Source organism: Haliaeetus leucocephalus, unplaced genomic scaffold (genome assembly GCF_000737465.1).
Source record: "Haliaeetus leucocephalus isolate CR32 unplaced genomic scaffold, Haliaeetus_leucocephalus-4.0 Scaffold577, whole genome shotgun sequence".
NCBI classification, from domain to species: domain Eukaryota; kingdom Metazoa; phylum Chordata; class Aves; order Accipitriformes; family Accipitridae; genus Haliaeetus; species Haliaeetus leucocephalus.
In genome coordinates, this window is record NW_010973013.1 from 3,221,235 (window position 1) to 3,243,387 (window position 22,153).

Genomic DNA, 22,153 nt, shown 5'->3' on the forward strand with positions numbered 1-22,153 from the left:
CACAGCACTGATATTTTAAGGCAGCATTTGCTTCAGCTATCCCATGGGAGCCAGCCTGTGAAGGCGCCTGTAAAGTGACTCACCATCTCAATGCTAACATGCAGCTTCAATTTGAATAGAAAGTGGAACTCTAAGGACATGACAGTCAGACAGACTCCTCTCAGCAGGAGCTGTACCTGCTGAGCAGGCTGTGCCACACACAGCGGGTTCTCCCCCACGTGCTCCATGTCCCAGCAATTAGCCTCTTTATTTCTCAAGTTAATGGCACAATGATGATGCATGTTTTTTCCCAGGGCCTCTGTGGTTAGCATGAAATATCAAAGGGCACTCACTGCTGGAATTGCCATTGTCCCTCTTCCCACAAAGCCAGAAGGCTGTATCACCACCCTTTACAGGGACTTTCACTTCCCCATCATTTACCACATCTAGGCAATGTTGACAGACTGTGAGAACAAATAGGCTGCAGTAGAGCAGAACCAGATAACAAGAGAAAGGGAGTGAGGTTGATCAGAGAATCTAATCACCGAGTTCACAGAAGATGCAGGAGAAAGGACCCTTCCCTCCCATCATTCCCCTTCTGCCTCCCATCATTCCCCTTCTGCCTCCCATCCCTTCCCCCTACCACACAATTTAAGGTGAAGGATATCACTAAGAGAAGAACGTACTGGACTCCAATAGCCATGAAAGCAGTCATTGCTCGTGCAGGAGTCACGGTCCCCACCATGATCCCCAGGGATCGATTGGCTGCTTTCTGAATGAACTCGTTGGAATCCCCCATCCTCTGGAGCAAGACCCGAGCAACCTCATCCACCTCGTGGTCCATGTCTTTCGTCATGGTCCTGAAGAGCTCTCCAAGAGTGCTGATTGCAAAGCGAGACACCTTTGAGCGGAGGTTGTTCACCTGGGGAAGTCATGAGGGGAAACGTAAGAATCACCTTGTAAAGAAAATCAGTTCCCCTAGACAAAAGTCCTAGGAAACAACAAGACTTCTTGCTGTGTCCAGGTGGAACATAAGAACATGGTAAGAGCAGAAGACTACAAGAAAAAAAACCACACTTACTCTGATACCAACTTCTTCTCTGGCCTCAGGCCCACTTATACAATACAATTTTAATGAGGCTGCAGGCTTAAAAATATTGTTTCACCTAGAAAAAATTGTGCTACTTAGCCATAATGTACACTGCTTTGATTTTAGGCCCTTTTACTGAAAACAAACAAACAAACAAACAAAAAAATTAAAGCAAGGTCTGTTTTTAAACTATAAAGGTGCAATTCATAAAGACAAGATAGAGGAAAAGTAGTCGTTTCCTCCTATCAAAAATTGCAGCACTGGCAGTTTGAGCACTCAGCCAGGAAACTTAAAATATGGGCTCAAGTCTACAGACTAATTCACAGCAGGAACTTGAGTCCTTCTGCAGCTCCATCTACTCAGGAGAACCCTAGCAGTTGGACTTAAGGCACTTAAGGATCCTGGAAATCACATGTAATTACAGCTGCAATCGGTGGGGTTTTACAGCATTCAGTGCTGCTCTGGAGTGATCCCTGCTTCCAAAAGGTTCTCCCCACAAGGGTAAGGAAGAAACATCTCAGAGTCATGTGCTTCATTTGAAAGATACTTTGAAGGACAGACCAGGGATTCTTTCTGCTGGACTTAGTTGTGCCTGTTAATAAACACGAACCATGTAAATGCTAGAAGTGCTTGTGAAAGCAAAATCTGGGACTGGAATGAAATGAAAGCTGAAAGATGTCTCTGCACATGAATGTGTAGAACAGAGAGGAGGAAATTTCCTCAGAAATACAAAAGTGATATAAGAATCAGATGAGCTAAGCTGAAAGGGCTTCTTCTCCTAACCCCGATATCAGAGTGGGAGAATCCGAGTCCTGCATATCTAAACAGAAAGGTTTGAAGAGTCCAACAACCCAAGGGGCATTCAAGCCTCCAACGTCATTAAATATTAGATAGGAGGACTGATTTTCATGGAAATTAACTAAGTCTTACTGTCTTCTGCCAGCAAAGGAAAATTCAATATATTTGGCAATCATGTAATAAGAGTACAAGGCAGCTGGTTCAGGCCAGAGACAAGTGCCAAGTCAGAAATATAGCCACAGATGTTAAGGAGCTGAGGTTGAGACCTCTCTGTTAACTGAGAGATGAGATAGTGAAGCTGTGTGTGACTGCCCTGCAAACCCCACAGCCAGGCCACGCCAAGCACCCAGTGGTTGCAGTGCAAAATTCCATCGGTGCACGGAGGCAACAGATCAATGGGCAAATTACCAAAAAGCACACAGAAAGGAAGAAGGAGAAGCCATCATCAGGAAACACTGGAAAATAAAAACCTGCAGTCAATCCCCCAGGATGCTGAGGAGGAGGAGGAAGTGGGAGGAAGCTGGGAGGCAAAAGCTGCAGTGTTTAATTACAGCTTGGGCAGAGATTTGGGCTGTGGCAAATCACCTGATTAGCGTCTCAGTTTCTGCATTTGTATATTGCATTATAATGACACCTAGCTCAAAGAGGAGAGATGTCCTACATACCAGTAAATATAGCTATATGTACAGACAGATCATATAGATAGGTGACGTAGCTATTAGAAAAATGAGGTCTAAAAATAGTAATGAAGGCAGACACTGAGCACACATGTAAATGAATAAGCACATATCTACTTTACGCCCCATGTACAAGGTACATTGGACACAATTAAACATAATGTTCTTACCTCCTTGGTAACTGCCAAGGAAACATCATGAAGTCTACAGAGAAGGACTTCTGAGTGGCAGATAGCCAGGCGTCTGACACTGAAGAGTCCCTTCATCTTCTGTTCCCTGAAAGGCAATTACCAAAAAGATTGATTTTTCTCACCACCCAAGAACTAGGCAGCACCCTCTGAAATTACCAGGGAGTCGGCTCAAACAAACAAAGGCAGGTGCTTCTCATACAGGACTTACTTAAATCACGGAACTCGTTGCCACAGGATGCTGTGGCAGCCAAAAGCATACATAAATCCAAAAGGTAAATAGATGGTTTCAGAGGGGATGGGTTAATTTGTGGCCATTAAACAAGACAGCCTTTCTGAAATCCCTGGCACACAAAGTCCCTATGTCACTGCTTCCTAGAAGCTGGGACATTGTGCCATGTTTCTGTTTCTTGCACCCTCCCTGTACCCTGTCTCTGAGATACAGTCCTGCCTGGCTGTTACTGGGCATTTTCCCTCTTTGCCATCCCCAGAGGGCAGTTCAGGAGTGAGAGTCTGCACTGCCACTCCATAGCTGAGTTTGCACTCTGCAATCTAGTCGCCGTGTCCACCACCACCCCACTCCACCCCTGCCACCAAAAAAAGCAGTATGTCCTAAAAGATCCCACACCTGGGCAAGAACAGCCAAAATGCTGGATTTTCCAGAAAAACACTACTTAAAATAACACCCACAACAGCAACATGTTATTTAAAAGTAGTAAAAACACGTCTCTTTCAGCACTTTCTTTGTGAAGGACCTGAGCTACATGAAGGCACATGACGCATCATGGGTTCACCAGGGCTGCAGGGTATGACTAGGGACCCATCCCCACTGGGGTCCCTGAATGTAACCTGGACCCCACACACCTGCAGCAGCTTTCTGCACCTCACAGGGCACCAGACAGGAACAGGGAAGAGAAAGGGGAGAGGTGCAAAACAAAGCAATCGCACAAGGAGATGCATCATGGGAGATTTTTCATGGTTATCCCAGTATGAACAGAGCCCTAGTGAGTGTATGCTGACCCAGAAATCAAAAAGACAACCAATATCACCTGAAATTTGTAGTGTCCTCCTGTCTGCGTCTAATTTCAGGACACACTGTGATTATCAACAAAACATCTTAGGCCCATATTAAGCAGCAAGGAGGAAAAAGTTTAATTCTAAAAGTGCAAGATTCCTAAAGGATTATTTTTTTTTCCTTATCTTTTGCCATGAGCCCTTCAGGAGAAATGACAGGCTGAGGAACTCTGCACCATGTCTCAGTCTGTTTCTCAGAAATAGGAACTCCCCATAGGCACTCCTGGGACTTAGGTGCAGTAGGTCACAGGGACGCCCTGTCTCCTGCTGCCAGCAGTGGGAGCAGAGATAAATCCTTAGTCAGTCCCACCTGGGCCAGTAACCCGAGGCCCCCAGTCTCTAAACTCAAGACAGCTTCCATCATGCTTCTGGCTTCAGCCAGCAAATCATCTTGTTCCACAACTTTCTCTCTTCCCTGAAGATTTTGTTTGCAGCTACATGGACCAGAAGACAAAGCTAGGAAACAGCATGGACCTGCTGCGGCTGTAGCACTGCTACAGACCAAGGCAAATAAAAGGCTGCTCTCACATCTTTATATTGTGACTGCTTTGGAGTGGTTTCACTAGTTCCCTTTAGACATCTGGGCTGTCTGGGCCCAGAGGCACTAGAAATAATTGCTTCTAACTGAGCTTTATATTGAGAAGGAGAAAGACCGAACAGGGGGCTTTCTTACCAGTCATCACTGCTGAGCCATGTGAGCGCATCGAGCAGCCCCTGCTGTGGGTGAGGGAAGGGTCTGGCTTCCTCGGCGATCCCACCCTCTGGCTCCTCTTCCTCCTCCAGGACGTCCAGAGCAATGGCTGGCAGCGAGATCGCTGTAAGGAGAGGGTCAGGCACCAGCTTCACATATTGCAGGGCAAGGCACCCCACCACCAAGCAGATTGCAACTTAATCTCCCAGCCAAGGTTACATACGGTTGCAAACTGGCATTGGTTCAGACTTCCCTGCTATCTGGCTCATTGCTTTCCCCAGGACCCAGCCACCTCCGGAGTCACCCCCAGCTGGGCACCAGCTCCTTGTGTAAACCTGAAAATTGCACACACAGAGCCAGCTCCCAAGTCCCTATAGGTACCACAGCCAGCTTGCAGTTTCATAGTGCCACAGAGCTCACACACTGGGAGCCAGTGCCGCCCAGCGAGACTTGCTACCCCAGGAATGAGCTCCTGAAATATGCACATAACTCCCTGTATCACCTCCCTGTTACCTGGAGCACTGGGGAGAGAGGCACCCTGTAACTTTGAGGAAACATCTCCAGCTGCCCCCAGTGAGCAGCAAGCCTGAACAACTGAGTCCCGCTGGGCTCGGGTGAATCCCCAAGGAGCAACCACCAGGGAACAGTGATACCTGACCCTCTAAATCTGACAGTGCCTCTGTTTCCATTTACTTCAAATATTCTAGACAGCAGGCAGCTGAGTGCACACACATTTTAGCATACTATTGGGAAAGTAGTAGTTTATGGATTTTGCTATTTTCCAAGCGTTATGAATATTTACTATTTCAGAGGTACCCACTGGCTGTATTTTGAAGATGCTGAGGTGAAATTTATTTGTCATCAAATGCACTTGTTTGCAAACTGTGTAATGCCTAAGCTTTCTCTTGTGGAAAAAAGCAATTTCTAGTGTAGATAGTTGTGACAAAAAAGCCTTCCAAATGTGAACCAAGAATAAAAATATGTAAATATAGATGCAAATTGTTGGCAAACGCACTCTCTTGATGATAAATATACAAGGTATAAAAAAAATCAGATGACAAATGCATTTGTTATGAAACCTATTTGTCATCAAAAGCACTATAGGTCAAAAATTTCATGTCTTGCACTCAAAAGCTCATTTTCTAAAGTGTAGATGGAAACATCTGAGCTGTCTAAAAGTATTGAGTATAAATATTGCACAGAATCTAGATGAACTGCTATGGACTCTGTAGGGGTTTTATGCTACCTCATGTGTTCTACAAAATATGGAGGATGGAGGAACTGTAAAATCAAAAAATATTCAGATGGGGACTAATTTGGATGTCACCAATATCACTGTCACTGACATCAGTGATGTCACTGCATGAGTATGTAGATATACACATCTATATTCAATATGAATGGAGAGCCATGTCAGGCTAGTTCTGGTCAATTTTGAAAATCAGAGTATCATCACTAGAAAAGAGCATTCAAAGTATCATTCCTAGCTCCCTTTTTCTTAACTCACACTACTCCGGATCATAACACCAGGTAGGCTACCCACAAAGGAGAGATGAGAATCACTATGGACTTGCTATCTGCTGTAGATTTATTGCAGGTAGCAAGCAGCCTGGGAGCACCAGGCAGCCTCTCCTGTATGTCATCTGCTACACACAGCCACTGTGTTTGGGTGGGGTGACAGAAGAGGCACTGCTTGTTCCCAGCTTGCATTGCAGGCGGTGGAATGAGAGAGGCTAGAAACCATTAAGCACTTTTAGGTGCAATAGCATGATTGTACCAAGTCACTAATTTCCATGCAGAGACAACCCTTGCTGTGATAGCAGAAAAGCTGGCTGGAGAGCCAGACAGCAGCACAGGCAGAGGGCCAAGATGGTGAGTGGCTAATTGATCATGGTGGTACGCATATGTGTACAGTTAGCACACCCTGCCAGACTTCACCGGAGCTCAGCCCTGCATTTACAGCTGCCTCCCAGCACCAGTGTTATATTTTGGACTATCGGTATGGGCAAAAGCTAGAGCTTAAGGCTTTACCACTACTTTATTCAGCTAAGCTTTCCAATGGATCTGTAAGCACTAAGTGCTCCAGTATCACCAAGCTGGAGTGGATCCAAAGCAAGTTTGCTCTCAGTCCTCAGGACAGGCTTTGGACCCAAGATCCTACGTGTAGTTGAGGAATGAGGCAGTTTGTGCTCCTTGTGCAAGGAAAGAGCTGATGTGGGGGCTTCAGCGGAGGGGGCTCACCTGAGGACTTGCGTGGGAATCTGCCACGCTCTCTGATGACGGGGATGCTGGGCAGTGAGGGCCTGTTGACCCGCTTCCTCAAGGCACTACCAACGCGCTTTCTGCGTGCATTGCTCATGCTGGGGGAAGTGAAATCTGTCCCATTGACAGGCGGTAGGCCAAAACCTGCAGAGGCTGAAAAGGACCTTGTAAGTGAAGAGTGCTGGAAAGGGTGGCTATGGGCTTGGAAAGGGCTAGAAAACTTGCTGGAGCTGGGTAACATCCCTTTGTTGTCCCAGACAACTCCAAGGATGAGTAAGAGTTGCATTCTAATGTGGGACAGTGATCACAGAATCATAAAACAGTTTGGGTTGGAAGGGACCTTTAAAGGTCATCTAGTCCAACCCCCCTGCAATGAGCAGGGACATCTTCAACTAGAGCAGGTTGCTCAGAGCCCCGTCCAGCCTGATCTTGAACACCTCCAATGATGGGGCATCGACAACATCTCTGGGCAACCTGTTGCAGTGTTTCACCATCCTCATTGTAAAAAAGGTCTTCCTTATATCTAACCTAAATCTACCATCTTTTAGTTTAAAACTGAATGCAGTGATGCTTTCCCTAAGAATGAGGAAAACTCAGTACTGCTTGTCTTTTGGTTTCCTGTTTCAGAGGCTGAATAGGGAAGTTACATTTCTAGGGGTCCCACCTCAGCACTCCTCACCAGTACTTCACAAAATAATAGCAAGAAAAAGAGCAGATAACCTTGTCATTGCCCTTGGGCTGAGTGCTGACTTTTAAGTTCCCTGCCACTGCACTTGTGGTAGCGCATGCAGCAGTACAATCAGAGCCCATCAGCTGCAATTAAGTCAGCAACGCTGCGTGCTCATGTGGGTAAAATATAAGCACTGGCTAAGGGCTCCAGCATGGCTCTGCAATGCAAGCTCCTCAGCAAGGAGTGGTGTGAGCAGGATAATCTGTCCTATCACGTGAGAAAGGTCTTTTGTGTTTTAATTAGAAATGGTTTAATTTTGTTTCTTCCAAGTTGCACCTTGGTTGAAAAGCATTCTTTTGGACTCATCCATTCACTTTTCCTGGAGGCTACTCTCAATTACAGAGTCTGAAGCCCCAATGTAGTTTGCAAGACAAAATTGTCTAGTCTGAAAGACTTTATAGAAGGGGGGGGAAGGTGATATTCTGTGACTGACTCAGTGTGGGCCACGGGCAAGACACTTCATACCTCTGTATTTTCCTTTGGAAAATGGAAATAAATTCTCTTCTGATTTCCACTTAGATGCAAGTGTAACAGCCTTCCGGTCTGATTTCATAGACACTTGCACCACTATGCAAATAGCAAGCAAGTGAACAAAAAGGCCCACAACTATAGCAACCACTTACTTTCTTCGGCTGCATCCCCAGGGTCAACACTCTGTGTAGGGAGTTGCAAGGACTTTTTCTCTTCTCTCTCTTTCTCCTTCTCTCTACGCAATAGCTCCAGCTGTCTCATTCGCTTCTGGTGTATTTTCTTCTGAGCTGACTTGGACAAGGTAACATGGATCTAGTTGCAAAGGTAATACATCATGGAGCATAAAGAGAGATACACAAAGCATATACAACACCTCATCAGGAACACAGTGGTAGAGCCTCATAGTCTTTAATGCAGCTCCATATACATCGCAACAGTTTCAGAAGAACTCCTCCTTTCCTCACTGTGGCATACAATTACACCCAGTGATGTATAACACTTTACTACTGTAACTTTCCACTGGTCCAAGATACTGTTTCTCAATCTATGTCAGGAAGCCCTGCTTGAACAAAGAGAGTCAGGAATGCTCCAAGATGTATGAAGAGCTCACATGACCAGTAAACAGGCAGTTCAGTTCCCTCAGGCCAGGGTGGGGGAATAAAAACCATCTGCAATAACCAGCAATGAGAGGTAATTTGCTGTTTCTTAACACTCACAGCCAGTAATTGCAGCTGCTTCTCACTTCCTTGCTTCTGAAGGACTCAGCTGCTCTCTGAGAGCATGAGTCCAAAAAAGGAGTCATGTGAAAACAAGTTGGAGAAACATTGGTCTTAATGAATAGAAAAATTGAGAATGAGAGGGCTGTGAGATACAGCAAGAAAGGTAACCAAGGAAAATTAAGCTCTCCCATTTTATTTGGCAGCCTTGCTTACACTCAACGTTATAATCTTTGCTTCTGTGCTTCCAAGCATGCACTTTGCACATGTTCGCTGATGTGTAACTTGCTCTGCCATTCAGATCTGCTCTAAATTGGCTTTTGTACATACAGAATGCTTCTTGCATAACTTTAGCACCATCTCCCAACCAGCGACTTCTGCACCAGTGAAAATACTCAAGCAGTTACTCTGCAGCTTTCAAATGTATTCCCAAGAGAATCCACTCCCCGAGGGAGGAAGGTTATGATTTTCAGTGACATTTTGTGCTAAGCACTGAACACTCACTGAAAAGGAAGCCTGCTCACGTCTGTCCTTAGCCCTTACCCTTCCATTGCTGTCCTTCAAGTCATCGTCACTCAGAAGGGGAGCACTCATGAGATGATCCATCTTCTCGGCCTGGCTGAGTGGGAGGCCAGTTAACTGGGGCACGGGTTCACATAAATGTCTGGGAGACTTCATGCCACCAACAGTTTGATGCTGGAGAACAGGCAAGACGGGTTCCAGAGTCTGGAGCTCTAATAAGACATGGATATAGTTTGTGTATGAGAAGAGTGAGGTACATATGACCTCTCCAAACAGATGGAGTACTACCATACTGCACTGGCAGCAGAAATGACATTACTCTGTTGGCCATCAGACTCAAACCTACTGCATGATAAAGGCCTCAGCCCTTGGCTTCTGGTGAACAGCTGTGTTTGACAGAGAAGAGCAGAGAGATGGAGATTTCTCTTGCCAAAAAGGTTCTTATCTGTTCCTATCCATTCTGATTTTAGTAAACATCCTCTTCTTCCTAGTTACTAAAAGAACTCCTGCTTTTTAATAGTTATATGCCTTTGTAGAGTAAGAATCAACATTTCCTCCTTTTTGCTGGAATATTTTAGAGGACATTTAGAGAAAAGCTTAGGATTGCTAGAGTGTTACCAAAACCAGAATTGTGTTCTTGAAGTTAGAGAATTCATTCTCCCCAAGGAGTTTCATTCTAAATTGTAGCAGATCAGCCCACTTTCTGGGCAGCCTGACTAAAGGCCGATTTTCTTAATGGGAACAGCACAGTGCAGCTCATTCTGAAATGTTCTTCAACAGAGCTGTTAAAACTCAGAGAACTAATCATTCCTTACATGGCTTCACAGATGATAAAATCATGTAATAGCCAAGCAGTAAAAAAGGAATAACTTTCTCAAAACAGGATTTTTTTCCCTGCAGAACAGTCAGATCAATAATAAAAGAGAGAGGTGGTTTAACAATATAGCTCATTTCTGGTCCAGAATGTAACCAGCAAAAACGTCACCTTACTTACTCAGCAGTACTTGTCCCTAGTTGCATTCAGCATACTAGCTGCATACCAGTAATAAAGGAATCATTCCTACAGGGCATGCCTGTTATTTGGCAGAACTAACACTGAGCTAAGGGACCAGTGGATCTTATGCCTTTTTCTGCACCAGCAAAATTATTTGTTAAATTCTCATCTCTCCTATCACTACAAACCCACAGATGGCAAAGGGACAGCAACAGTGTTATTGAGGTTTTCAACTTAGAAGTATTGGCTGACACAGATGCACCAGACACCACATTTTGTCTCACAGAAGTCTTATTACTAGTAATAATGCAAGGTGGGGAGGGGGGAGAAGCCAGTAGGCATCTCCTACCCCAGCCTCAGTTTGCAATACTGACATATGCAGATAGACTAGGGGTAAAGATTTGTAATCATAAAGCTAGCATATGTGGTTTGAAGTAAATGAGTTGCACAGAGGAAACTTCAGTTCATTACTCCGCATTTAATTTAGGCTTGTGCTTTAAGAGGATGGAAAGCTCAGATCCTGCATAGGCTGGATCCTTTTTTAAGTCTCTTTCTCTGTAAATGGAAAATTCACAAGGACTTCCTATCACACAAGGTTTCACTATTTCTCCCAGTGCAAAAATAAGCAAAGTTGATGAATCTACTTTAGATCTCAAAGGGTTTGGTTCAGAAACTGCACCAATGGAAGGTTTTCTCCTTCAAGTGTAGGAGGAAGGAGTGGGAACATTTCTCATTTCATGTGAAATGCCTCATTTTTCTCTAATCTTCATGACATTAGAGAGTGTGCAGGGGGATAAAAGGTATGAGCATGAGGTAGAGGAACGTTTTATTTTCCTACTGGGCATTTCCAGGGCCCCAAGGTACCCCTCCAGCTCCTATCATTCATAACTCCATGCTGGAGTCATTTTCGCTGGATCACCAGAGCACATTTCCCAGTGACTGGGTTCTGGGGGAGCCGTCTGAGCATATCAAGGAATTAAAAAAAGTTACAGGATGGTTTTCAACCAAACTTTCACAATGCCACCCATGGGTCAGGATTCCTATTGTCATTTTAGGACAGCCATGCCTTGTACCTACCTAGAGATTCAAGGGTCTTCTCTTCACTGTTGCTGCCTGATCTTGGCCTTAAGAGAATTGAGGATAAAAGAATATATGAAGAGATAGAAAGAGAAAGGGGGGATAGCATTAAAGGAAGCAAACTTTCTTAGCATGATCGTTCCGATGAAGGAGCAAATGCAACCCATAAAACCAACAATATGCAAAGTTGATTAATTGCCATTAAACTTTCAGTTGCTGGAGTCACACAGAGCTCATCAAGCTCCAGCTGAAACACAGGAGTCATTCTTCAATTTGGGCCTTAAATATCCAATTTTGCTGTCTCTCCTTTTGGAGATAAGTGGCTCACTGTTACATACACCCTTTCTGAATCAGCAAGAGATGTTAAGCCAGTCATAAGTCTGTACTGTGAGCAGCTACCTTTATACTGCTGCAGAAGCCTGACTTTGCCTGGTCATGACTTCAACTGATGACAGGATCTTGGTTACACATGGTAATACCACTGCTATCTCCTGAGAATAATATTACACCTCCCTGCTCTTTCAAGAAGAAAAAGGTTTTTTCCAACTCACCTGGTAAGTAAGTATATTCAGATTGTGCTTTAAAAGCCATGCTGAAGCTTTTAAATTGGAACTATATTTCTATGACTCCTTATTTATTGTTATAACTAGGATAAGGTTGACAGCTAGATTTCCCCGTGCATATCCAAGCAAATATCTTTCCATCGGTTACAGCCCTGTAACTGTTCTCTAGCAGCTTGCCCCCTTTGATCTTAAAACCATATGTAAATATTAAACATCTATAGGATTATATACCCATAAACTGAGATTTATCTGGGCTCTCATTTCACAGTGAAGGCCCAGACACGACACAGAGAAGTTACGACTGACATTTACAGAAGCAGCATCTGAATTTGCAGACAACTATACAATAGCCAATATTTGCCCTAACATATTCTTGCAGGTACAGAAATTGGCAGTCAAAGATCACACACAAAACCAGATGCTGTATTCAGATCCATGGAATACAGTTCCCAAATGGCACCACAAAGATTACAGAATGAATCAGTATCAGAGTCCAGCAGAGGACCTGCTTTTAAGGTCCTCTTAAGTCCTGCTTCCTCCACACACCCCCCACCACTGCCCTTAGAGTGTATGATGTTGGTTTTGACATTGTGTGTATCTATCATCATAGATAAGAAAAATTGTGAATGCACAGAAGTTTGCATAAACATATTGGAAATCTGACTGTGAAAAACAACCTCAAGAGACAAGAAGTGTGAGGTGAATGGCATATTAGAAAGGCAGTCACCTTGGCTTACCTCATCTCCAGACCCTCTTGGAAAACCAGGTGCTGAGAGCTTGGGAGAGGCACTGCAGCGCTGCCAGGAGCCCCATCAGATGGTCTTGCTGATTTAGGGATAGGGGGAATCAAATCCACTCTCAGTGACTTCTTCCCATCTCCACCACTGCAAGGGAAGGGCAGTGGGGAAGCCTGGAAATAGTAGAACACAGTGCTCAGCTTGAGCATCCAGCCTTCCCCCTTTGATGTCACAAAAAGTTTAGCCATGCTCTTAGCTAGGACTTGGCAGGAGAAGAAAAGTAAAACTGATGGAGCAGCTTGGCCTAGGATGGGCAATGGGAAGAGAAGTGGTGAGGGAGAGACCATGTCCCACACTGTTGCCAGGTCTCTCCCTGCGCTCACCTCTCTGGCAGTGGCTGCATTCCCACCTGACATCTGTCTGCTTGGCATAAGGATGTTCTGGGGTGCCATTGCCTCTATTAGCCTTTCTGATGGTATGGGAATGGGTTTAGATCACTATCCTCTCGCTGTCCCTAAAGCACCTACCAGCCATTGCTGAACTCCAGCCAAGTCCCCACAAAGTCATTTTGCACACTGTCAAAACTTGCTTTTTTCAAGCCCGTAATTTTTTCTGCTCCTGCCCTTCCTACAGTCCCCAACCAGCCTTTTGGCCCAGATGCTAATGTGCTCTCAGGATGCTTGGTTCTCTCCAGCTCCCACACAATCCATCATCTCAAGCTCACTGTCGTTTATGAAGTTCAGCAGAGCTCCCTACCCTGCTGCTCTGTGTAGGGTCTCCCTACCTGCTGAAATTACTTCAGGCTCCCCATGCCATGCCTAGGAAGGGGGGTGCAGGGAGCAGGGGCAGACACATACCCTTCCTTAGTATCCCATCATTCTTGTTACAGCTAAAGAGCCAAATCAGGACCTGTTCAAACTCCAGTGAAACCAACAGAGTTAATGTGAGGGATACATTTGGCCCTGTATCTGCAGGGCTGAAATAAAGTACTCTAGCCTTTTATTAGGTATCCTGTTTACAAAAGCTGTTATTTATCTGCCTTCTCCTCCCTGCCATGGCAAAACCAAAACAACTGCAGCTTCTGTCCCTCCTGCAAAGGCAATTGAGTAGATGGGGTCTGGACTCCATTCCCCATGACTAGAATTGCCAGTTCCCATAACTTACCCCTGGGCAGACCCATGGGAGAGGATGAAGCTGCACCAAAGCCGCTTAACTCCAGAAATATTATTCAAGATAACTGTGCAGAAGGACATAGCTGTACAACTCAAAAGCTGAGGCAACCTAAACTTTAGTTTGGAGGACTGCCTGCTCCAGCAAACATCTTTTTCCATCTAAAACAGACAGAGCTGATATAAAAAGCCACCAAGACACTGGTGGGTCTGCAACAGTAACTGCAATGTACAGATGGTTCACAGATACATGTATTTCACTAACTGTAGAAGGATATGCTTGACCAGATTAGACACATTTAGTTGCTCCAACTGGTTGCTGGTGTTTTTTCAATCATAAAACACAGCAGGAGCCATTAGAGAGCACAGAAACTATTTAAAGACCTCTTCTCCTACTGACATATGTCGAGGACATGAAGTCTGCAGTACATGTGTTGCAAAGACAGCCTGAAGCACGATGTCCGGCTGAACTCTTCCTTGGCTCAGCTGCTTCCCTGGGATCACACCACAGGAGAAGAAGATCTCAGAGCTCTACCTACAGGAAATAAACTGAAGATCCACCACATGTGATATGGCTTGGTTTCCTTACTTTATATCCTTTTCCCTCTGACATCAGCTCCTTGTTATTCCCATCACTGTCATCACAGCCTGTGGCGTTTTCCCCATGCTCCTGCTCTCCATTGCTCATCCTGGTGGGCTCTGAGAAAGGAAGGCTGTTCTGGATAGGAGACATGGGCTTGGAGGTTACCAGGAGCCTCTGGGAAGGTGACCTAGAAACTACTGGCTTCTGGGTAACCCCCTTAGGGTCACTGCAGTCAGTCAGGCCTGCAAAGTGGAGACACATAGCATAATAGAAGCAGCACTACAAACCTAAAGCAGCTGAAGCTAGATATTTCATTGGACAGATTTCTTAGAAACTTCTAAATAACTGCACAGGGAAATATGCTCATGCTGGCAGCCACTTGAAGCAGGCCAGTGGACAATACTTTCCCACTTCCACAGAGCCATCAGAGGAACACCCTGGTCCTCCAGGCTCTTGTCAGGCAACAGGGAGCCCACGGACCTGTACTTACACAGAATACGTCTCCTGCACGTACACCCTTCTGCTCCTCTCCCTGCCCCACAGTTGTACACCCTTACAGCAACAGGAGGGCTACACAGGGGACCGAGAGCCGGGCAGGTTATCACAGGGGGGCACGTGCAGGGGAGAAATGTTCACTGGGAATGTGTGCTAGCTCTGTAGGCTGGCGAAAGACCCTTCTTCCCACAAGAGAACATACAGGCTCCCACCTTACCTCTCTGTGAGGCTAACAGGTCCTCAGACATCATCCTTGTCTTCAGCTTGTCCTTGATCTGAATGGTTTCCAGGGCAGCACTGCTCACATCCCTCTCTCTGGGGTCCTGGGTCATGGCTTCGTGAGAAAGGCGGGAGGGAGAACCTCCAGCCCCAGTGCTGAGGTCGTGCACACTACCTTTGCTGAACCAGCCAGGCACAGGAGAGATCGCCCTTGGGTGCACAAATTTCCTAACTCCACCCCCATCCCATGAACTAGGCTGCTTCTTCATCTGGGTTGTTAATATGGACTGAAAAGGAGCTGTAGATCAGGTAAAAGGGAACAAATTAGTTAGTTGACCTCACATATTTACAATCAACACATCTAATGAGTGAGGCATTCAACTTTTTTTTAATCATTCAGAAGATCAGTTTGGTTTTATTTTTCATAAAACTAGCATCAGTTTAATTCTTCTGAAGAGCATTGAGCTAGCAAGCCAGGAGAGAGAGATTGAAGGCCCCACCGGTAAGAGGGGAAAAAAAGATTCCCATTTCAGGACTTGGCTTCTGTAAAGGCTACCAATAGACCCACACGGTGCTACTGGTATTTCTGGAAAGCATAAAGACATCTCAGCAAGTAGGTAGACCTTGCCAGTGTTTCTGTAGCACCATCCCATCCTCAAGGTCTGATCTGATGGGCAAGCAGAGGAAGAAGTGGGAATTTACCTATTGCAAGACCACACATGGATAGCAATGATAGGAAAAGAATTCATATCTCATTCCCATGCCAAATTTATAGCCAGTTGGGCCACAGGCCCTGTCCTGGCTGGCAGTAGTAGTGATTTAGCTACTGTTGATAAAGGAGAAAGCATAATGAGCTAGTGACAGAGATGTGATGCCATGCACACCACTGGAGGAGAGCAGGATCTTCTGCAGCTCTCTGCCAGCCACCTACTCTGATACAGAGCCAGCACATGAGGACTGACCTCCAAGGACCATTTCTCCCTGAAATCAGGGGGGGGGGTGTCCATTTGGCTGAGACCACCATTGCATATTCAACCCATTTCCGTTCTCACCTTCTTCAGCAATCCAGCTGCTGCCACAAAACTGCAGGTTCGAATCAATGCTTCCACTTCGCAGAACTGTGCATCTGGGTTTGAACTTGGGAATGGTCCCATAGTAGAGAGAACCTGAGCCGTGGTACTTGGCCTTAAAATAAGGACAGTACAAATTACTCAGATTTGCAGCATTTGATATAGAGAGGTAAAAACAGACACCCTTTCTCCATAGAAAACTAACACACTGTGCTGGTTTTGGCTGTGATAGAGTTAATTTTCTTCATAGTAGCTAGTATGGGGCTATGTTTTGGATTTGTGCTGAAAACAACCTCAGTAATACAGGGATGTTTTCATTCCTGCTGAGCAGTGCTTACCCAGAGCCAAGGCCTTTTCTGCTTCTCACCTCACCCCACCAGTGAGCAGGCTGGGGGGGCACAAGAAGTTGGGAGGGGACACAGCCGGGACAGCTGACCCCAACTGACCTGAGGGATATCCCAGACCATACGATGTCATGCTCACCATATAAAGCTGGGGGATAAAGAAGGAAGGGGGGATGTTTGGAGTGATGGTATTTTGTCTTCCCAAGTAACCACTAGGTATGATGGAGCCCTGCTTTCCTGGAGATGGCTGAACACCTGCCTGCCCGTGGGAAGTGGTGAATTAATTCCTTATTTCACTTTGCTTGCGCATGCAGCTTTTGCTTTACCTATTGAACTATAGCTCAACCCATGAATTTTCTCACTTTTACCTTTCCAATTCCCTCCCTCATCCCACCAGGGGTGAGGAAGCAAGCGGCTGTGTGGTTCTTATTTGCCAGCTGGAGTCAAACCAGGGTACATACCAGTACTGACCAGCAGTCCTGACCGCTGCAACTGTCAGTTTGACTTTAGCCTAGTCTGCCTGGGGAGGAACCGGCATTCCAGCGCTATGACAACGGAACGTTCTACCAATTTGCATATGTTTCCGTTAGTGGCCCATCCAGGACTACAGGAGTTCTTTTCTTTCCTTTCCTTTCAAAGGGTAGGCAACCCACAACAGTCTTTAGGATTTGGCAATGTCTAGTAAGTAGAAGCTTTCCAAAACTAGTTTGAAAGTCCTTTGTTTCTGTAATTCCCAGTCAATTTTGGGTTGGGTTTTGTTGGGTTTTTTATTTCTCATCACAATAAAGAAAGTATGAAGACACAAACAATGAATCACCAGGTGTTATACTAAAAGAAGGTTTGCACTCTGCATTAGATGTCCCCAATATTCAGTGGGCTTATTTGATTACTGTATTTGTATGATGCAAATTGTCCATCCAAACATTCTCCTTTTTTCTGCTTCATTATTACACAGGTTTATTCCCTACTTTCTTTACTGCAGAGACACTCAAAACCAACATAAACATGGCCTGCCTCAAAAAATTTCTCATCTTGGCTGTTCCTGAAAATTCAAAATTATACACAGCATGTTTCCCTACCCCTTGTCCAGACCAATATCCTCCCCACTACGCAGCCTCTGAGGCTGGGCTCTCAGCATGAAGATACACTTGTACAGCATGAAGAATAGCTGCTGCACTTGCCAGCGTCTCCAGGGTCTCGTGATCAGCGCTTTGAATGCAGGTTTTGTACACGCTCTGCCTCCCTGAGCCGAGCAGCATTCCTGGGAACTGGCACGGCCGCTGTAGGCGAACATCTTCCAGGCAAAGGCTGCAGGAACGGGATTGCAACAAGCCCTGGATGAAGAAGTCTCCAGTCTGCTGCAGCCCTTCACCTGCTGCGAAATCATCTTGTGTTTCCATGGCAGGGGAGGCAGTGGGCTCTTTGCAGATAAGAGTCTACTCGATGTGCCGCTGGTCGCTGGGCCTGATACAACTGCTGGTGGGTTTCCCAGCAGCATCAGGAGCCTATATGGAAAAATAACACTGCTAGTGCAAGTGACAGCCACCGATCCCTGGCATTGCCCCGCATACAAGGGTTCCTGCATATGAAACTGCTCAAGTCAGGTGGTGTTAAAACAGCATAAAAATACATTCAAGCTACGCATTTTCCAAATCCTGTCAAAATCATGGCCATAAAGTCCCAATGCTGGAGGAAGACTGCTGTTGGCATAACGGGGGAGACATAACTCCGCCCCAGCAGCTGTTCTCCCCATGGCTGTATGAGCATGGCAGCAGAGGCAAGTGTCTCACCGCACCCACTGCTGCTGGACCCAGTGCAACATGCTGGAGTTGTTCCCACTGAGCTCGGCACTGCCGCTGCAGCAGGAGCATCATTCCACACATTTGATAACGAAGAGTTTTAAGGCCACATTGGACTTGCCCCAAGAGCAACCAAAAAAAAAAAAAAAGGGGGTTAGAATAATTTGCTCCTTTTTAATACAAATGTACCTGGATTTTAGGGGGGGGGGGGCACCGGGCTAACAATACTGGAGACTGGTGTGTAACCCCTATTCTCTAGCACTTTCCACCCATCTGCAAGATTTTTTTCCATAGAAAGGGATCGGTAAGATTTTATCACACATCCATTAGTAATTCTGAGCCACAATTTAAAACACAAGCCAAATACTGCCAGATCTGCCACCAAGTGGGAAAGGAAGGAGAAAAGCAGTTGAAACAACTGCCCTTGTAGCTAAATTGCCTGCATTTATAGTGTTGCTGAGTTACCTATAGCACTTGCAGCACCTCAGAAAGCCTGAGGCTATGGCATAACGCATATTTAGAGATGCCAGCTATCCAGAAACTATATGCCACACTCACATCAACAAATGCACATCCCACAGGACCAGTGGAGTTGTAGACGGTGTTATAGTGCACAGGTATATGAAAGTAAAGGAAGTTTAGGCTTAGCCCTTCAGGTTAGTGCTATAGCAAAACGTGACACTCATCAGCTTCAGTCCCTGCAGTCTGTTTCCTTACCAGTTTGGTTTCTTTCACCTCAAAACTCTCTATAGAGATTTCTTTTCACCTTCTGACAGACTTTAGTCACTATACAGGGCTTGGGCTTCCTTAAACATATCAGCCCATTTCTTATGGCCTAAGTGAGAGGTAAGAGGGGATTTTGCAGAGCGTGCCTTAGGATCAGAGGTCAGAATGGTAAGCCAGCAGTAAAATTCCTATAAACGTCAGTAAGTACAGAAGGATGCCAGTGTGAACTGCTTTTGAAAATCCACTCATAGGTGCCTCCAAAGCTCTGCAAACAGAGCGACTATCACATGGTTGCTCAGTGCAGCCAGAAGGATGAATCACAGACACAGTTCAGTTAAAGTATTACAGAAGGAAAAATGCCTCTGCACTCAGTGGAAGCAAAGGCAGGTCCCTATTAATTTGTTCTGTAAGCTTAAAACAAATAACAAGGAATGCTGTACAAGGACTTGAGGTACCCTGCTATCAATCAAACTTACAATCAGATAAAATGGCATCCTCAAGCAAATTTTAATAGAAATTGTTCGTATTGCAGCAAAGCCCTGTGCTGCTCCACCCCCTGCCCAAGAGATTTAACTCTGCTCAAAAGCTATCAAAGCATTCATCTGGAGTAAAACAAGTGATTTTAGAAAGGCTGGAGTTAGCAGAGACAGTTAACCCACTTCTGGCTTTCACTCTTTTTGTTAGTCTAGATAAATTCACAGAGACAGCTTCAGGTCAATGAATGAAGGTGCTTGGAGAGCTTTTAGAGCCTAATTCCCATTACTTTCAACAAAAGGCAGGCACTAAATACCCTTAAAAATACAAATATAGGTCTGTTTGGACTGTACTTTAAAACAAGGGGTAGAGGTATCATTGCAAGTGGGACTAGGACATAAAGCAGGGATTAAGGTATATTTTCTTTGGTCTCATTGCATAGGATGAATATCTAAGAAATATGCCAGCAGCAATTTTGCCTGGTTAAGATCACCTCCTAAATGAAGCTGAGCATGTCCCATTGCTTAAGGTATTAAAAATGCCCAAAAGAAAGCAGTAAGTACCAGAAATTAATGTATCCTGTAGCTAAAACAGAGGCTGCCTCTACCACTGACTTAACCCTGTTACACAAAGTCAGGCTCTCCATGCCTCAGTTTTGTTCCTCTGCCAGTCTGTCCTACCTAAACGCTAGCATGCTATAAAGCATAATTAGGAAGGGCATTACTTATGGCACCTCCATGGCCACCAAAGACTTGATTACCTAAATTCAGGGCATAGTACCTAATTCAGGCCAGCTACATGATATGGAAAGCCCCAAATGTACAGCTATATAGGGCCACCCCTTTCTCCCTTGCACTGAAACCACTGTAACCCAAATGATAATAGCAGAGCAATTTGCCTGCAGCCTGGGGGAAGCACTGGGTGTGCAGGATTCATCTTTTGCCACTGTTGATAAGAGCATGGAAAACAAGCTGGTGCCATTCTCTGTACAGAGGAGAACAGTAGCAGTGGTTTGCTGCTGAGTGAAAAAAAGTGTTAGAAAATGGCTTTCTGAAGAAGAAAAAATGGAACGCAGATGCATTTGAACAGCTCCAGGCCCTGGTGATGTTTCAATAGACAGTAACTGTACTCCTTGTCATCCTTCTGCTGGGTTAATCAAAAGGAAATGCATTCTTTGGGATTTTCAGCTTCTTTGGATCATTAGCACCCAGTAAATGAAAACAGAGATTATTTAATGCTATCATTACTTTCGTTCCCAACTAACAAGCTGTTTCTCTGGTGGCTTCCCAACACAGCAAACATACAGTATTGTTATGTGAAACACGCTGATTCCAACAACCCTACAGAGCCCGTCAGGATTGGAGCCACTGTGGAGGTTGAACCCAGTATCTCACCAGCCAGAGGCTAGTTGTGAGGATAAAATGGAATTGGAGTGATGACAGTTGTTTGGGTTTTTTTTTGGCCAGAGGATTTCAGCTTGCAGGGCCATAACGCATCTGTAGTATGAAGTTTTTATGTAGAGTAAAAAGCCATCGCCCAGTGGACCTGGGCAGTTTCCCCAGGCCTGCAGGAGAATCACGAGGCAGGTCCCTGTGCTACTAATTGCATCTCTCCCCACTTTTCTAAGTTCTTGGTGTCAAAGCCACTTAGGTTAGACACACAGGTCACAAGAAGTGCTCCTGTATCTTTCTGCGCAATGATCCAAGCAAGATAACACAGCCAAAATCTGTTTTCTCTTACCATTTTGAGGAATTTCTGAACCAGCAAACTTGCTTCCTCATATATTTACTGTGCATGGCAAGAAGCACAGACAAAAGATGTAACGTGAAAAGCATCACCCACGTGATGCTCTTTTTACAAGTTGTGCCCTCAGCATTCATTTGGAAGATCTTAAAAGTTCAATGTCCCTATCAAAAGCTCCTACAATGGCTGCTTCTCAGCAGAGCCAGGCTGCTCAACCATGAAACAAGAGTTACCACAAGCAGCAGCTTACCCAGGGCAGCAAATCAAGAGTTGAGAATAAGCTGATCTGAATGCCAAACCTCATTAGCTCCTTCAAAAAGCACTTGAACAAGCCCTCATTCCAGCTCTAATGAGGTGTTGTGCTGGACACCACGGTTATTTGAGTACTGTACACAAGTTTGCTCCCACTGAGGTCTCTGTTAGAGCTGTGGCCCAGAGCGGTTGTTCCCCAAAGGTGGGTGATTGATTGCTCTGTGGGCTCCTGTGACTGCCAGACACAATGAGATGAGAAGAAGCCAAGTACACTGACACACCTTTGCCTTGAGCATAACCCAGCCTGGGCCAAAAGCACTGAAAGATTTCCCCTCCTTATCGAGGCACTTTGAAGACGACCCTGAAACTGCGAGATGCTGAGGCCATGCAGGAGTTTGCAGAGCACCTCATGCAGAGAGGTCCTCACCCTGAGGGGCCTCCATCTGCTAATGCTGTATGAACATAAATTAGCTGGCAGCAGTAAAGCTGCAGGGCCTAGCACTAGAAAAAGCAGGCAACGATCAGCTGCTGCCATCTCTTCTGAGAGCAGGTCTTCACAGCACGTGGGATTTCTGCCATGAAGGACTCTTGGAAAGGCTCTAAATGCCCAACACTCAAGGCTTGGCTACAGAAGCAGTCACAATCAGCACCTTGAACTAATATATCCTCAAATTAAGTCCAACCAGTGGCCCATGTCTTGAAATGTTAGA

The 22,153-nt window shown here is 45.4% G+C and overlaps 1 protein-coding gene across 1 annotated transcript in view; it reads right to left on the reverse strand.

Moving 5' to 3' along the window:
- Positions 1–17,849, reverse strand: part of FAM179A (family with sequence similarity 179, member A) — a 32,583-nt gene extending 14,734 nt beyond the window's left edge. The window contains exons 1-12 of the mRNA XM_010577849.1: positions 17,824–17,849; positions 16,072–16,221; positions 15,034–15,245; positions 14,328–14,563; positions 12,570–12,742; positions 11,270–11,316; positions 9,220–9,410; positions 8,113–8,272; positions 6,739–6,903; positions 4,480–4,621; positions 2,715–2,820; positions 666–901 (exon numbers count right to left, since the gene is read on the reverse strand). Of these exons, the coding sequence (XP_010576151.1) occupies positions 666–901; positions 2,715–2,820; positions 4,480–4,621; positions 6,739–6,903; positions 8,113–8,272; positions 9,220–9,410; positions 11,270–11,316; positions 12,570–12,742; positions 14,328–14,563; positions 15,034–15,245; positions 16,072–16,221; positions 17,824–17,849 (1,844 nt within the window). The remainder of the gene's footprint in view (positions 1–665; positions 902–2,714; positions 2,821–4,479; positions 4,622–6,738; positions 6,904–8,112; positions 8,273–9,219; positions 9,411–11,269; positions 11,317–12,569; positions 12,743–14,327; positions 14,564–15,033; positions 15,246–16,071; positions 16,222–17,823) is intronic.
- Between the last annotated feature and the right edge of the window lie 4,304 nt (positions 17,850–22,153).